This window comes from Talaromyces rugulosus, chromosome V (assembly GCF_013368755.1).
Source record: "Talaromyces rugulosus chromosome V, complete sequence".
NCBI classification, from domain to species: domain Eukaryota; kingdom Fungi; phylum Ascomycota; class Eurotiomycetes; order Eurotiales; family Trichocomaceae; genus Talaromyces; species Talaromyces rugulosus.
In genome coordinates this window covers 1951968-1964161 of record NC_049565.1, presented here as the reverse complement: position 1 = coordinate 1964161, position 12194 = coordinate 1951968, and the positions used below count along the sequence as shown (strand labels likewise).

Sequence of the window (12194 nt, the reverse complement as noted above, 5' to 3'; positions counted from 1 at the left end):
AACCATGATAGTGACTTTGTGTAGTTATTGATGCTGCAAATCCATCCTAATGCCTGGAATCTACCATGTTTTCTTCAGATACACGTGTATTAGATAGCAATGAATCACCACAAGCGCGGAGTGTAAATTTCATAAAACTTTCGGAGTTATCCAGTTCACAGACCCTGTATTCTTTCCGATATGTTAATGGCTTGCCAAATCACACCAAGATGAATGGAAAACCCACTTAGGGTCATCTGCGGCTCAAAAGTGATTTTTTTCACAACAAGATCACGTTCCCTCCCATCCATTTTAGGAATCGCGCCTGCCTGTGAACTACGCGTATAAGAAGGGCCTTTTGTTTACTTCTTCTTGCTTCTCCTTTACCCTGGAAACTAGGCAGTTATCTCTTTACTTTGCAAACATACATCACACCCACATTTGGTCTTTGGTGAGTATTGTAACTTTAACAACCAGCATCAAGCCTTGTTTTACACTGGTCGTTTTTGATATCTTTGCTTCTAAATCTTTACTGAGGTGTTTTTAACATTAAAGTCTTCTTCTTCGCATCTATCTCTGACTTTTAGATATTCTTGGTTGTGAGTTAGTACTTTTCACTCACTCCTCATTTACATACTTCACATTTCTTTACTGACACTCTCACTGACGCTTTCTGTGCATTAGTCGTCAAGCTTATCTTAGCCTGTCTACCACCACCATGTCAAACCACACGCACCCCCTTCCCAACCCTTCAACCCCTGGGAGCACACGGAGCGCCCCTCGCAGTCCCCATGTCATGAGGTTCCGTATCTCTGAAGCGGACGATCAGATCCATGCACTCGAAGAAGAGCTGATCACTGCGAGAGAAGCAATTCGATCAAAAAATGAAGAGATCGCAGCCTTGAATGAACAGGTTGACGCGCTACATCGCCAAGTCGAGGCATTGCAGGCTCGTGCGAGCAGACAAGAAATCACCATCAGAAACCAATCGAGGACTATTCAGGATCCCAGATCGTTGCGTTCTCGTCGTCTCTCAGTAGAGGCCACACCACCGCAGCCACCGGGTCTACCAACCGTGCAGTCTCCTCAGCCTTATTACATGAGTTTTCGGGACTATCCCAGTTATCCCACCCCCTCGCCATTCATGGCTCAGCAGCAATCACTCAGGGGCTCTCCTCATATGCAGGATCTCTCTGTTCAAGTACAACAACCGCCCCAACAGATGCCAATGGCTCCGTCTCTGTTCACTCAGACGACCAGACGCTCTCCATGGTCTGGTAATCCGCCACAACTCCAGCAGCTCTCCCATCGCGGCACGTTTCGTTTCCCAGCCAATGGCACCTATGCAGGGGCTAATCGGCCTGACTTGGACGGGACTGGTGCAGGAGAGCGGCTCCAGGGCCTGTTTATGCCGATGGCTCAGCTGCGGGAGCCAAATCTACAAACGATCAACGCCCAGCGTCCTCTGCACGAGGCAATCACGAACGCAGATGAGCAAGCCATGATTGCAGCTAGTTTGAGACAAGATCCGTCGTATGCTGGCATCGAGTTCGAAAAGAATGCTGCTAACTTTGCGGGCCACTTTCGGGCACTATGGATCAAGTCAGACCAGTTTGCAAAGAGTCATGCACTTGGCGGGGACGTGACTATTCTTCCTGAGCAGCTGACGTCACGTTTGAAGGACTACATGATGGTTCACCCCAGCACGGATATAGCCACTAGGTTTTTAAACAGCCCAGCGATGAAGCAGCTCTATGTGTCAAAGGTGGTCAACTTTTATCTGTGCAAACAGATTCTGAAGTACACAGAAGTTGTCCGGGGCTGTGACCCGTCTGTTGATAGTGAAATCATGGGCCATAAAAAGAGGACCACTCATGGTAAGTTTCTGTTCCAATTCTATAAGATTTATCATAATGTGCTAACTGCTTCTGATACAGAGATGGCACCTGCGACTAAGCATTTTGTCTTGAGCGCAATCTCCAAATGCGTGGTCCGCGCCACGGAGAAGCCTGACTTTCAGAACTTCTGTCGTCGCTATCAAGAAAGCCACACCGACACCCTAAAGGCATTGCTTGAACCTCTGTTGTCCTCTGGAGGAACGAGTGTTGCGGTACAAAAGTCGCTCGAGGAAATTGTCGGCGATGCTCACAAACTCGGGTTAGAACTCTACTCCATGCCGTACGACGCTAGGTGCCACTTCCCAGAAATCGACGAAATGTACGACCCTACCGTAATGATGAACATGGACAATGATTTTGACATGGCTCTCGTCAACAATGCAAAGGTCAAGATGTCAGTAACACCCGTTATTCGCCTTGGTCAGAACGAGTTCCAGCCAGTACGAGTTCGCAATGTGAGCTTAGCAAAAGTGTTCACAGGTCTGCCCGGCAGCAAGGAGGATAAGGCAACTGGCCGTACTCCTGGACGGGGTGCAAGGCGTTGAGGAATCTTTGGTTCAGCAAGCATTCTTTCAAAGGTGTTTTGGGTGGAATACTGGTCTCTCGGGGGTGTTGGTTTGGTGATGGTGTTTTAAGAATGTTGTTTCTTGTACAAGTTTTCTAGATTCTTTTCGTTTTTTCTTCTCTCTTTTGTCACAGTCTCTAATTGACTTGGTCGAGCAGCTTTTGAGGCATGATCAGTGTTGGGAGGGGACATTTCATCGCTCATGATTCGCCAGTGTTTTGAATGCTAATCCGGAAAAAGAATATCGTTGCACAATCCAATTGATACTTTAGACCATAGCAATGCAAAAAAATAAGATCCATCAAACCAAGCGTAGAGATAGAAAGAGATGTTGTCATTTATAATGCTGAGGGATTGACCATCGCACTTACCATGTTGGGCCTAGCCCGGCGCAACGACATCATCGGCTCATTCGTTTGCAAGTCTTCAGGAACTCTCCTCTTCCCACCCCTGTTGACTATGAACTGCCTGTGAGTCTGCGAGGTTCTATACTATCTGCCATCTATAATCCGCCATTCGATGCCATTGCCCATGCTTGCGACTCTTAACAGGCAGACTTGGAGCCTGCGACGACACTAGGCGCCCCTCCCCGCCGACATACCAGCACAGCACAGTACGCAGCGCCCCATGTCAAGCAAAGGCCTCATCGCTACATTCGCACGTCAATGCAGCAATGAGCAGGTAGCTCGCCCCGCGACAGCCGGTGCACGGCGGTATCTGCATGACTACTTTGTCACCCATCTGCCGTCCTCGTCGCTGCATCCTGATTCCCACGGCCCGACGTCGTTTCATAAACTCCCGCGCTCTGCGTCGACACCGCATACTGGTGGAACCGATCTCTCTTCGCCAGCGACTATCCAGACGCCCCCGGGCATTGCCCGTGACACGACGGTCGTGCGGATCCCGTTACGTAGTGCCAAGCATCATTTCGGAGCTTCTGCCTCTCGTGGGTCTCGAGCATACAATGAGGATACCTACCAGGCTGGCGTGATTGCGCTACCGGCATTTGCGCGACGATCGCCATTGTCGTTGACAATTCGTCGTGCATCCGGTGCCGAGACGGTTGCTGCGCCCTCGGCGGTGGACAGCACGAGTGGCGACCCCCAAGTGTTCTACTTTGGCGTTTTTGACGGCCATGGGGGCTCCGAGTGCAGTGACTTTCTGCGCGATCGACTGCACCAGTATCTTGAAGAAAGCGCGGCTGAATTCCAAGTTCAGTCCAGCTTGAAAACCAAGCTTACGGCTGCCCAGGAGAAACGAGAACGAAGCGAGCGGCCGGCATCATACCGGTTCGACCTGAACCGGGCGAGCTTGCCCATCCTTCAAAATGCGAATACAGAAAAAGTCGCGGAACGGGAATCCAGATTGCTCGAGTCGTGGAGAAACCTTGTTGGCGGGTACTTTAAGCGATTCAAGCCGCCTCATTTCTCGTGCATCCAATCCGAAGGAGCATCGACAAACCTTTCACGCAACCTGGGGGTCAACCCGAGCAGAAGAGAGCCAGCAAAGGGGATTCTGATGGAGGAGGTGGTCGAGTACGCCTTTCTCAAGGCCGACTTTGACTTTGTATCGGCACAGGCAGCGAAAAAGGACGACGACCTTGTTCAGTCTGACCAGCCACTGAACGAACATGATATTCTTCACAGCCCGAGCCAATCACCCCCTGGGCTGATTGGAGGCCCCAAGAGATTTATTGGCGGGAGCACATGCAGCGTGGTCATGATCTCCACGCCCACGCCTACACCATTCTGGCACCCAGCGGCGCCGTCTTCCATGCTGATATCGCATGTCGGCGACACTAGGATCCTCCTCTGCGACACAAACACGGGGGCTGCTATTCCTGTCACCAACGACCACCACCCATCCTCTCCGATAGAAGCAAACCGCCTGCGACGGTACGCGGCGACGTTTGTAACGGATTCGTTCGGAGAAGAACGCATGAGCGGACTGGCCAACACGCGAGCCTTTGGCGACATTCACTCGAAGCGCATTGGAGTGTCGGCGGAACCAGACATGCATCGAATTGACCTGGCGCCGGCCGAGTTCTCGTTTCTCGTGCTCATGACGGACGGCATCAGCGGCACTCTCCGCGACCAGGAGATCGTGGACATTGTCAAGGAGGCCCGGACGCCGGAACAAGGCGCGCAGGACGTGGTAAACTTTGCGACCGAAGTCAGCAAGGAGGGCGACAACGCAACGTGCCTGGTGGTGCGTCTTGGTGGTTGGGAGCGCCGACTTGAGGGCGGCCTGGGCAGTATGGGCAGCAAAGAAGCGCGCGACTTTCGCCGACAAGAAGCCACGGATCCGCGCAGGTCGCGTACTTGAATATCTTTTTTTTTTGTTGCGTAGAATCTTGACCTGTAAATAAGGCATTAAATATACATTATTACTATATCTAGATACTTGGCATATCAATTGATGCATTGCATGGTAGCTGGCGGGCCGACGGAACCTTTTCTGTACGTGCATGAAGCTCTATCTTATAACTGTATACTAACTGGCACCACTTGAATACACTTGATACTGAATATACTTGATACTGAAAACTTCTGACACTGAATACATTTGACACTGAATACATTGATACTGCATGTTTCGGGCTAGGGCCGAGGCTCAAGGCCGCGATCGCCGGCTGCCTAAGGCCGAAGCAGCCTAGTTCCCTTGCCAGCTCGATGGTTTATTATTAAGGGAGAGAGATAACAGACAGACACTCCAAACCACCTGCAATCACCCGACTACCTGCCCACGCTCCTTATCTCGCTGCATCTAGCTTTAGCCTTATCACGCTCACTACCTCGTCTGCCTCCTTACCGCTCGCGTTTGCAGTCCCTCGTGCTGCCGTGTCCGACTTTTTTCTCCTATCGCCGGCTGTCCCGGAGAACAAGTTGCAGAAATTCCTTGGGCAGTGGGAACTTGTCGTTTTTGAGTGACAGTACGTTTTTGGACAATGCCTTTGATTGTTTTTACGGTTGACTGTCGGCTGTTACCTGCTATTTGTTATGTGTTGGCCTGGAGCTGATGATTAATGTGTTGCGGCCAGGAATTCCAAGCGTCACCGACAAACACTGCGCTCGTTTACCTTTCTTTTCGCATACCCTTAAACTCTCTGCGATTAATTGAATAATCGACCACCAATAGTATTCACCATGAACACCCGAAGCAGGAAACAAAAGGCCACCGAGACCGCCGTGGTCGAGGACAAGCCAGCCCCAGCTCCAGCTCCGGCGACGACGAGCAATGGAGTCTCACAAAAGAAGGCAGACGACAAGAGCACAACCCCCGAACGTCATGAGAACATATTCTTGTTCTGGCCAAATCTGGTTGGTGAGTGTACACTGTTCAATGCGCGTGGCAGTGCCGCACTGCAAGCGGGCTGCTAAGACGACAACAAAAACTCACACACATATCATATATACAGGCTACGTACGAGTTGTTCTGGCAGTGGCATCTTTATACTACATGCCCCTCCACCCCCGCACATGCTCGTTTCTCTACAGTATCTCGTGTCTGCTCGATGCGTTGGATGGATACCTGGCACGACTCTTCCACCAGTCCACTACCTTTGGCGGCGTGCTCGACATGGTCACGGATCGATGCACAACCGCGTGTCTTTTGGTCTTTTTGAGCTCGGCCTGGCCGCGGTGGTCTATTCTCTTCCAGGGCTTGATTAGTCTGGATCTGGCCAGCCACTACATGCACATGTACGCTACGTTGAGCATGGGTGGCTCGTCGCAGAGCCACAAGAAGGTCGACTCGAGCCGCAGCTGGGTCTTGCACAAGTATTACACAAGCAGGGTATGTCGTCTCTCCCTTTTTTCCCCCTCCAGGAGATTAATAGCTTCTAGACCGTGCTGTTCGTGTTCTGTGCTCTGAACGAGCTCTTCTTCATCGGCCTGTACCTGCTGTCCTTCTCGTCGCCCATCCTGTCGCCCTCTTTGCTGCAGCCTGTCCCCAATACGCAGCCCCTGTCACCACAGCCCGGAAACCCGGCACACCAAGCCCCGTCGACGTTGTTTGCGAGCCCCTGGAGTGCCGGCGCCCTGGAAATGGCTCGCGCGAACAAGCTGGACAGTACCATACCGTGGATTATCACTGCGGTATCGGCGCCCGTCATGGCTGCCAAGCAGTTTATCAATGTCGTGCAGCTGATCAAGGCAAGCAACTGGCTGGCCGAGGGCGACCTTGCCAAACGCCGAGCTGACCGAGCTGCCGGAACATTGGCTTGATCAATTCGCTTGGGATCGGGGTGGAATTTATGGACCGTGGACAGATAGTTGTTCTGATAATACTGGGAGCTGCCACTACTTGGCATGCGTTGGCTAATGGGGGGTGACTGGGAGGATTGTGTATATGATGGTCATTTGATGGTGCTGGCGTCGCTGGAAATGTTACCAACAGGGCTAGATTTCGTGTTTATTCTGTTATTCTTCTGTTTTATTATTATTCTAGTATCGTTAGTAATATTTATCTTGGTTTTAATGAAGTCGACATAGACCAGCTGACATGTATATCTATATCAATGATGTGTTTCTGCCGGCCGACATCGGATGCCCGGCTGCCCCGCCCTGCAAGAACATTCGCTCGACAGCTGTCAGGAGCAATCAAATACTCGCCGAGCCTCACGCTGCTTCTTTCTCTTTCTCTTCTCTTTCTCTTTCTTTGCTATACCCGCGTGAATACTATTAGTTTAGCTTCTGTCTATTCCAGCTTTGATTTTCCTGTCAGAATGGCTCCCTACAACATTGTGGTGTTCGGCGGCGACCATTGTGGGCCAGAGGTACGTCGCAGCTGTGGAAAATAAAAATAAAACAGAATTAAAGATGGACTGACACCGTGTTCTGTAGGTCACGACCGAGGCGCTGAAGGTATTTTTCTAATCTATCTATCCGTTTCATTGAAATCCAACGCTAACTGGAACAGATCCTTCGAGTCATCGAAAAGTACCGCGACGATATCCAGTTCAACTTTCAAGAACACCCTCTTGGCGGCGTTAGTACTAGTAGTTGACGTGCTAGAGAAAATAGCTAACACACCAGATCAGGCCTCGATAGACGCCCATGGCGAGCCATTGACGGACGCCGCTCTCTCCGCCGCGAAGAGCGCTGATGCCGTTATCCTCGGTGCTATTGGTGGACCAGTACGTTTCTTCAAATATATATATATATATATTAGGAGGAGAATATACTGACATCCTTTAGAAATGGGGCACCGGCGCCGTCCGCCCCGAACAAGGCCTGCTTAAACTACGCAAAGAACTGGGCACTTTTGGCAACCTCCGACCTTGCTACTTTGCAGCACCTTCTCTCGTCGACATCTCACCACTCAAGGCCGAGGTGTGCCGCGACGTCAACTTCAACATCATCCGCGAACTGACGGGCGGCATCTACTTTGGCGAGCGCAAGGAGGACAACGGCGACGGCTTCGCTTTCGACACGGAACCGTACTCGCGCGCCGAGATTGAGCGTATCACGCGTCTTGCGGGCCATCTCGCGCTGCAGAATGATCCTCCGCTGCCCGTGTGGAGTCTGGACAAGGCCAATGTGCTCGCGACCAGCAGGTTGTGGCGCAAGGTTGTCACGGAGATCATGACCAACGAGTTCCCGCAGCTGCAGCTGGGTCACCATCTGATCGACTCGGCGGCCATGCTCATGGTCAAGGACCCGCGTAAGCTGAATGGTATTGTCGTCACGAGCAATCTGTTTGGAGATATCATCTCGGATGAGGCCAGTGTCATCCCCGGTTCGTTGGGCCTGTTGCCCAGTGCCAGTTTGACTGGTGTGCCAGATGGCAAGACTAAGGTCAATGGTATCTATGAACCTATCCACGGTAAGCCAGCTCACTACAAAAAAAGAATACCCATGTGCTTTCAGTAAACTAATTGTATTCAAGGTTCTGCGCCAGACATTGCCGGAAAAGGCATCGTCAACCCCGTGGCAGCCGTCCTTTCCATGGCCATGTTGCTCCAGTACTCGCTTTCTCGCCCCGCCGAAGCGCGTCTCGTTGAAACTGCTGTTAAAAACGCCATCGAAGCTGGTGTCCGGACAGCTGATATTGGAGGCAAATCGACGACTAGTGAGGTCGGAGACGCCATTGCGGCCGAGCTGGAAAAATTGCTTCAGTAGGATTTGTTGTGCTGTTATGAATGAATGAGATAAAACAAATATATAAGTTTACGGTATATGTGAAATGAATATACTGGATATTATCATACCATTTGAGAGCTATTCCTGGGTATCTTAAACTACAACGCCTCGAAAAATGAACAACCCCAGTCAACGCCGTTCCGCTAAGAAAGAGGAAAATAAAATCAAGTGTCGTAGAGTCTACCGAATAACAGGCTCGCCCATCCAGTCTGGTTCATCGAGGCCGTGTATCTGCCCGTCTGTAGCATCTAGTTCACCGTGAGAATTCTTCCGAATTGATTTGCGCATGCCCTGTGAATTTTGCCCCTGTTGGCCTGCTGCAGCTGCAGCTGCCGCCGCCGCAGCGACTCGTCGTCTGTCCTCATCGTATGCAAAGACTTGGAATCCGCGGACATGCGTGTCTTTACCGTTCTGGTGATTCTCGCAGATGCGCACTTGGATGACCATAGCTTTGAGCACGTTTCCGTCAAAGGGGTCATCTGGGTCGACATCATCTTCGAGACTATCACTCTCGTCTTCCACGATATACTCATTCCCCAAAGCGCCATTGGCGTGGCGACGATGGCGATGACGACGACGGCGAGGAATCGGCGAGTCTCTCGTACTCTTCCTGTGTCGACCACCCACGCCCTCGAGTGAAATATCAACCCATCCACAGGGTGTCTCTCCCTCCCAGCCGGCAAATTCTACGAGATCATTCCCTCCCATACCAGCCAGAAAGACCATCTTTGTGGGTGTATAGCTCTCGTCGAGGTCAAAGTCGAGATACACTCGGAGCTTTACAATCGCAACGCGTTTGAAGAAATTGAGTGTCAGTGTGTGTGGCTGCGGTCCGTCCGACTGCCAGAATTGTTCTGGAGTCGGGGCTCGCAGTGCTGCAACGCCGCAGCCTGGCTTATGTGTTGAGACGGTCCATGACGCCAGCGACGATATCTCGCGCAGCTCGGGTGGAGGCGGGGATGGCGATCGACCTGTAGAGTTAAAGAATTAGCTGCAAGATACCAAGTTGTTTGAATATAAGTGGCCTACCCCGGTCGTGCATCTCTTCATCTTCTTCGTCTAGCTCTTCGTCTTCTTCTTCCTCTTCCTCTTCCTCCTCCTCCTCCTCCTCGTCGCCTTCATCTATTACACCCCCTTCGTCCCCGTCGCCATGCTGGATAACGCCGTTGAACTCGACCTCGCGAGCAAAGTTGTTGTTCTCATCGCCTTCTGTGGTCTCTCCAAAGTCTGACATGTGGCTGCCTTCTCGTCTTCCTTCGACAGCTGCAGTCAGCGCGTCCAAGCGTGCCTGCTGTCGTTGCGGTGGTGGTGGTTGCAATTGCCAGGCCGGCAGAGCTCCAACAAGAGTCTCGACGCCTCGCCGCGGATGAACGGCATCTGGAGGGAACTGGAAGCCCGGGGGTGTCTCAAAAACGGGGGCACCGGCGGTGGCAGTGCTGCGTATTGGTGGAGGTTGACGTTGGCGATGTTGTTGATGTTGTTGTTGTTGCGGTGCGCCTGTGACGGGCGTCGAGGGGTCGACCGGCGTGCGACGAGGGACTTGTCGCGGCATTGTGAGGAGGGAACGAAGGACAGAACAAGCAAATAAACAAAGAAAACAAAGAAAAAACAAAAGGCTTTTTTGTTATATACCTTAGGAAGCAAAGGTCTTTTAGATGGCGAGAGCCGCTGCGGAGAAGTTGTTTACCTCCGGCATTTTTTGTTGCCGCTTCCCCACTATTTATCTAGCTAGCTATCATGAAGTACTACTGTAGAGGTCATTGTAACATCTGAAATGCTAGAGTCAACAAATTATATAAATCAGTACTGTACACGAATAGTATTCTGCCACATCAACAACAATAGATATCTGCTACGTCTCAACCTGCCCCAGGGGCTGGCCGACCCTGACCGTCTGCCCGTTGTCAATCTTCCACTTCCAACCACCTTCACGCCCACTACCCCAGCCCTCATCGAAGCTCTTGCGCACCCCCATGGGCGCCTCAAACACTAGCACAACCGTGCTTCCGAGCTGGAACCCTCCCATTTCCTCGCCACGCTGCAGCGGGTGGCCGCGCAGCGCCGGGCTGGCCTTGTAATACGTTGCCTCCGCAAACCCCGAGTACGCCTCGCCTCGCTTGGCTGCTTCGGCGGCGGCTTTGTCGGCTTCGGTATCTGTGGTCAGGCTGTTGGTTCGCAGCTCGGCGTCAAAGTTGAGCTTGACCGAGCCGACGTTGGTTGCGCCAACGGGGATGTAGCTGAAGAAGCCCCAGCGCCAGCGGCCCAGTAGCACAACTCGTTCGTTGAGCACAAAGAGTCCGGGGAGCGTTCTTTGAAGATAAGGTGACACCGAGTAGAGCTCCCCGGCAAAGTGGCGGCGGCTTTCGACAACCCAGGAAATCGGAGAGTGGAAGCGATGGTAGTCGCCTGGAGCAAGATAGATCACGCAGTAGTATAGAGCATTGTGTGATGCTTTCGGTGCATACCATGGTCGGCCGTCTCCCAAGGCTAGATCAGCCTTGACCTTGGCTTCTGTCCCCTCTTGAGAAGCTGTCGATGCATCCATCGCCGTCTTCTTTTTCGCTTGGTCTTTGGAACCAGACAGCAAGTGAGGCAAAGTATAAGAGATGCCGTTTACTCTGGCAAATTCCTCGTCCATCGCCATGCTGCTGCCGTGACTTTCCAGCGAGTCGGCAGCCTCGATTCCATGGCTCTCAAGGGCCTCTCGAGATGGGCTTGCTCCTCCCAGCAAGGCCTCCAAGCTATATGTCATGCCTTTGACTTGCTCGACCTCGCCGCGCTCAATCATACCAAACGAAAGTACCTTTCCATCAGAAGGCGACACAATGGCATTTGGATCCTGGTCTATTGGTCGTGCTCCGGGCTTAAGTTCGCGGTAGAAGAATGATGCCAGGTTCGGATACGTGCGGAGATCAGGCTCGGCCATTTCGTCGAGATTGGCTCCAAAAATCCACGCATATAGTTTGAAGCCAGGAATGCGAAGAGGGCCGGGTAAATCGAGTTCGTTGAACCGCCCCCATAGCCGTGACAGAGCCTTTAAGGGCAGTGTAGACATAACCTGTACCTGCCAGGGCCCGGAAGGCCGTATTCTCTTCCGGCGAGGTGGGTTATCACCCTCTAGTTCTTCTTTTCGAAGGCGTTCAGCGTCTCTCTGGTTTCGGTACAGCTGTAACAGTCCAAGGAACGCGATGCCGAGACCGATAGGAATCGGGCGCCATTCGATTTTCGTGTTCCTCCATGCTTTCCCCGCCTTCGAAGCAAACGATTCGTCGTCCTTTTTGGAATTGGAGTTTGGATTTCGCAAATGCCTCGAGGATGTGAACTGACGTGCTCTGGTTGTGGGTCGAGATGCAGGAGTCGGTCTCTTATAGAGTCCTCGAGCTGTCCGGAGACCACCCCGGCGGACAGCGGCAGTAGAAGGAGTGTTCATGCATGCCAACATGGTGTATATGGCCTGGCATCTAACAGGAATAGACTGGCCATTCACATATACAAAGATGCAGCATTCATCTTTTCACACGCAGTAGTGGTGAGGTTGTTGTGTGTTCCTGAACATGAGGTCATTGCAAAAGTGAATCCTCACCGCCTGGCAGAAAGAGCAACACCGCC

At 52.0% G+C, this 12194-nt stretch overlaps 5 protein-coding genes across 5 annotated transcripts; 4 read left to right on the top strand and 1 right to left on the bottom strand.

Annotated features, from left to right (window-relative positions):
• Positions 1–697: 697 nt before the first annotated feature.
• TRUGW13939_09223 (uncharacterized protein) lies at positions 698–2422 on the top strand (the record flags this gene model as incomplete). The annotated part of the gene is made up of 2 exons (XM_035492348.1): positions 698–1856; positions 1917–2422. The coding sequence occupies 2 exons, from the start codon at positions 698–700 to the stop codon at positions 2420–2422; spliced, it is 1665 nt and encodes a 554-aa protein (XP_035348241.1).
• A 647-nt stretch (positions 2423–3069) lies between these two features.
• Positions 3070–4767, top strand: TRUGW13939_09222 (uncharacterized protein; the record flags this gene model as incomplete). Its single annotated transcript, XM_035492347.1, has 1 exon — positions 3070–4767. The coding sequence occupies one exon, from the start codon at positions 3070–3072 to the stop codon at positions 4765–4767; it is 1698 nt and encodes a 565-aa protein (XP_035348240.1).
• An 821-nt stretch (positions 4768–5588) lies between these two features.
• Positions 5589–6668, top strand: TRUGW13939_09221 (uncharacterized protein; the record flags this gene model as incomplete). Its single annotated transcript, XM_035492346.1, has 3 exons — positions 5589–5766; positions 5861–6237; positions 6288–6668. The coding sequence occupies 3 exons, from the start codon at positions 5589–5591 to the stop codon at positions 6666–6668; spliced, it is 936 nt and encodes a 311-aa protein (XP_035348239.1).
• A 500-nt stretch (positions 6669–7168) lies between these two features.
• Positions 7169–8564, top strand: TRUGW13939_09220 (uncharacterized protein; the record flags this gene model as incomplete). The annotated part of the gene is made up of 6 exons (XM_035492345.1): positions 7169–7219; positions 7287–7307; positions 7363–7431; positions 7484–7579; positions 7641–8268; positions 8332–8564. The coding sequence occupies 6 exons, from the start codon at positions 7169–7171 to the stop codon at positions 8562–8564; spliced, it is 1098 nt and encodes a 365-aa protein (XP_035348238.1).
• Positions 8565–8765: 201 nt separating this feature from the next.
• Positions 8766–12045, bottom strand: TRUGW13939_09219 (uncharacterized protein; the record flags this gene model as incomplete). Its single annotated transcript, XM_035492344.1, has 4 exons — positions 8766–9556; positions 9615–10201; positions 10273–10301; positions 10477–12045. Coding segments are annotated over 4 exons (2976 nt in total), but the record flags the coding sequence as incomplete, so codon positions are not given.
• Between the last annotated feature and the right edge of the window lie 149 nt (positions 12046–12194).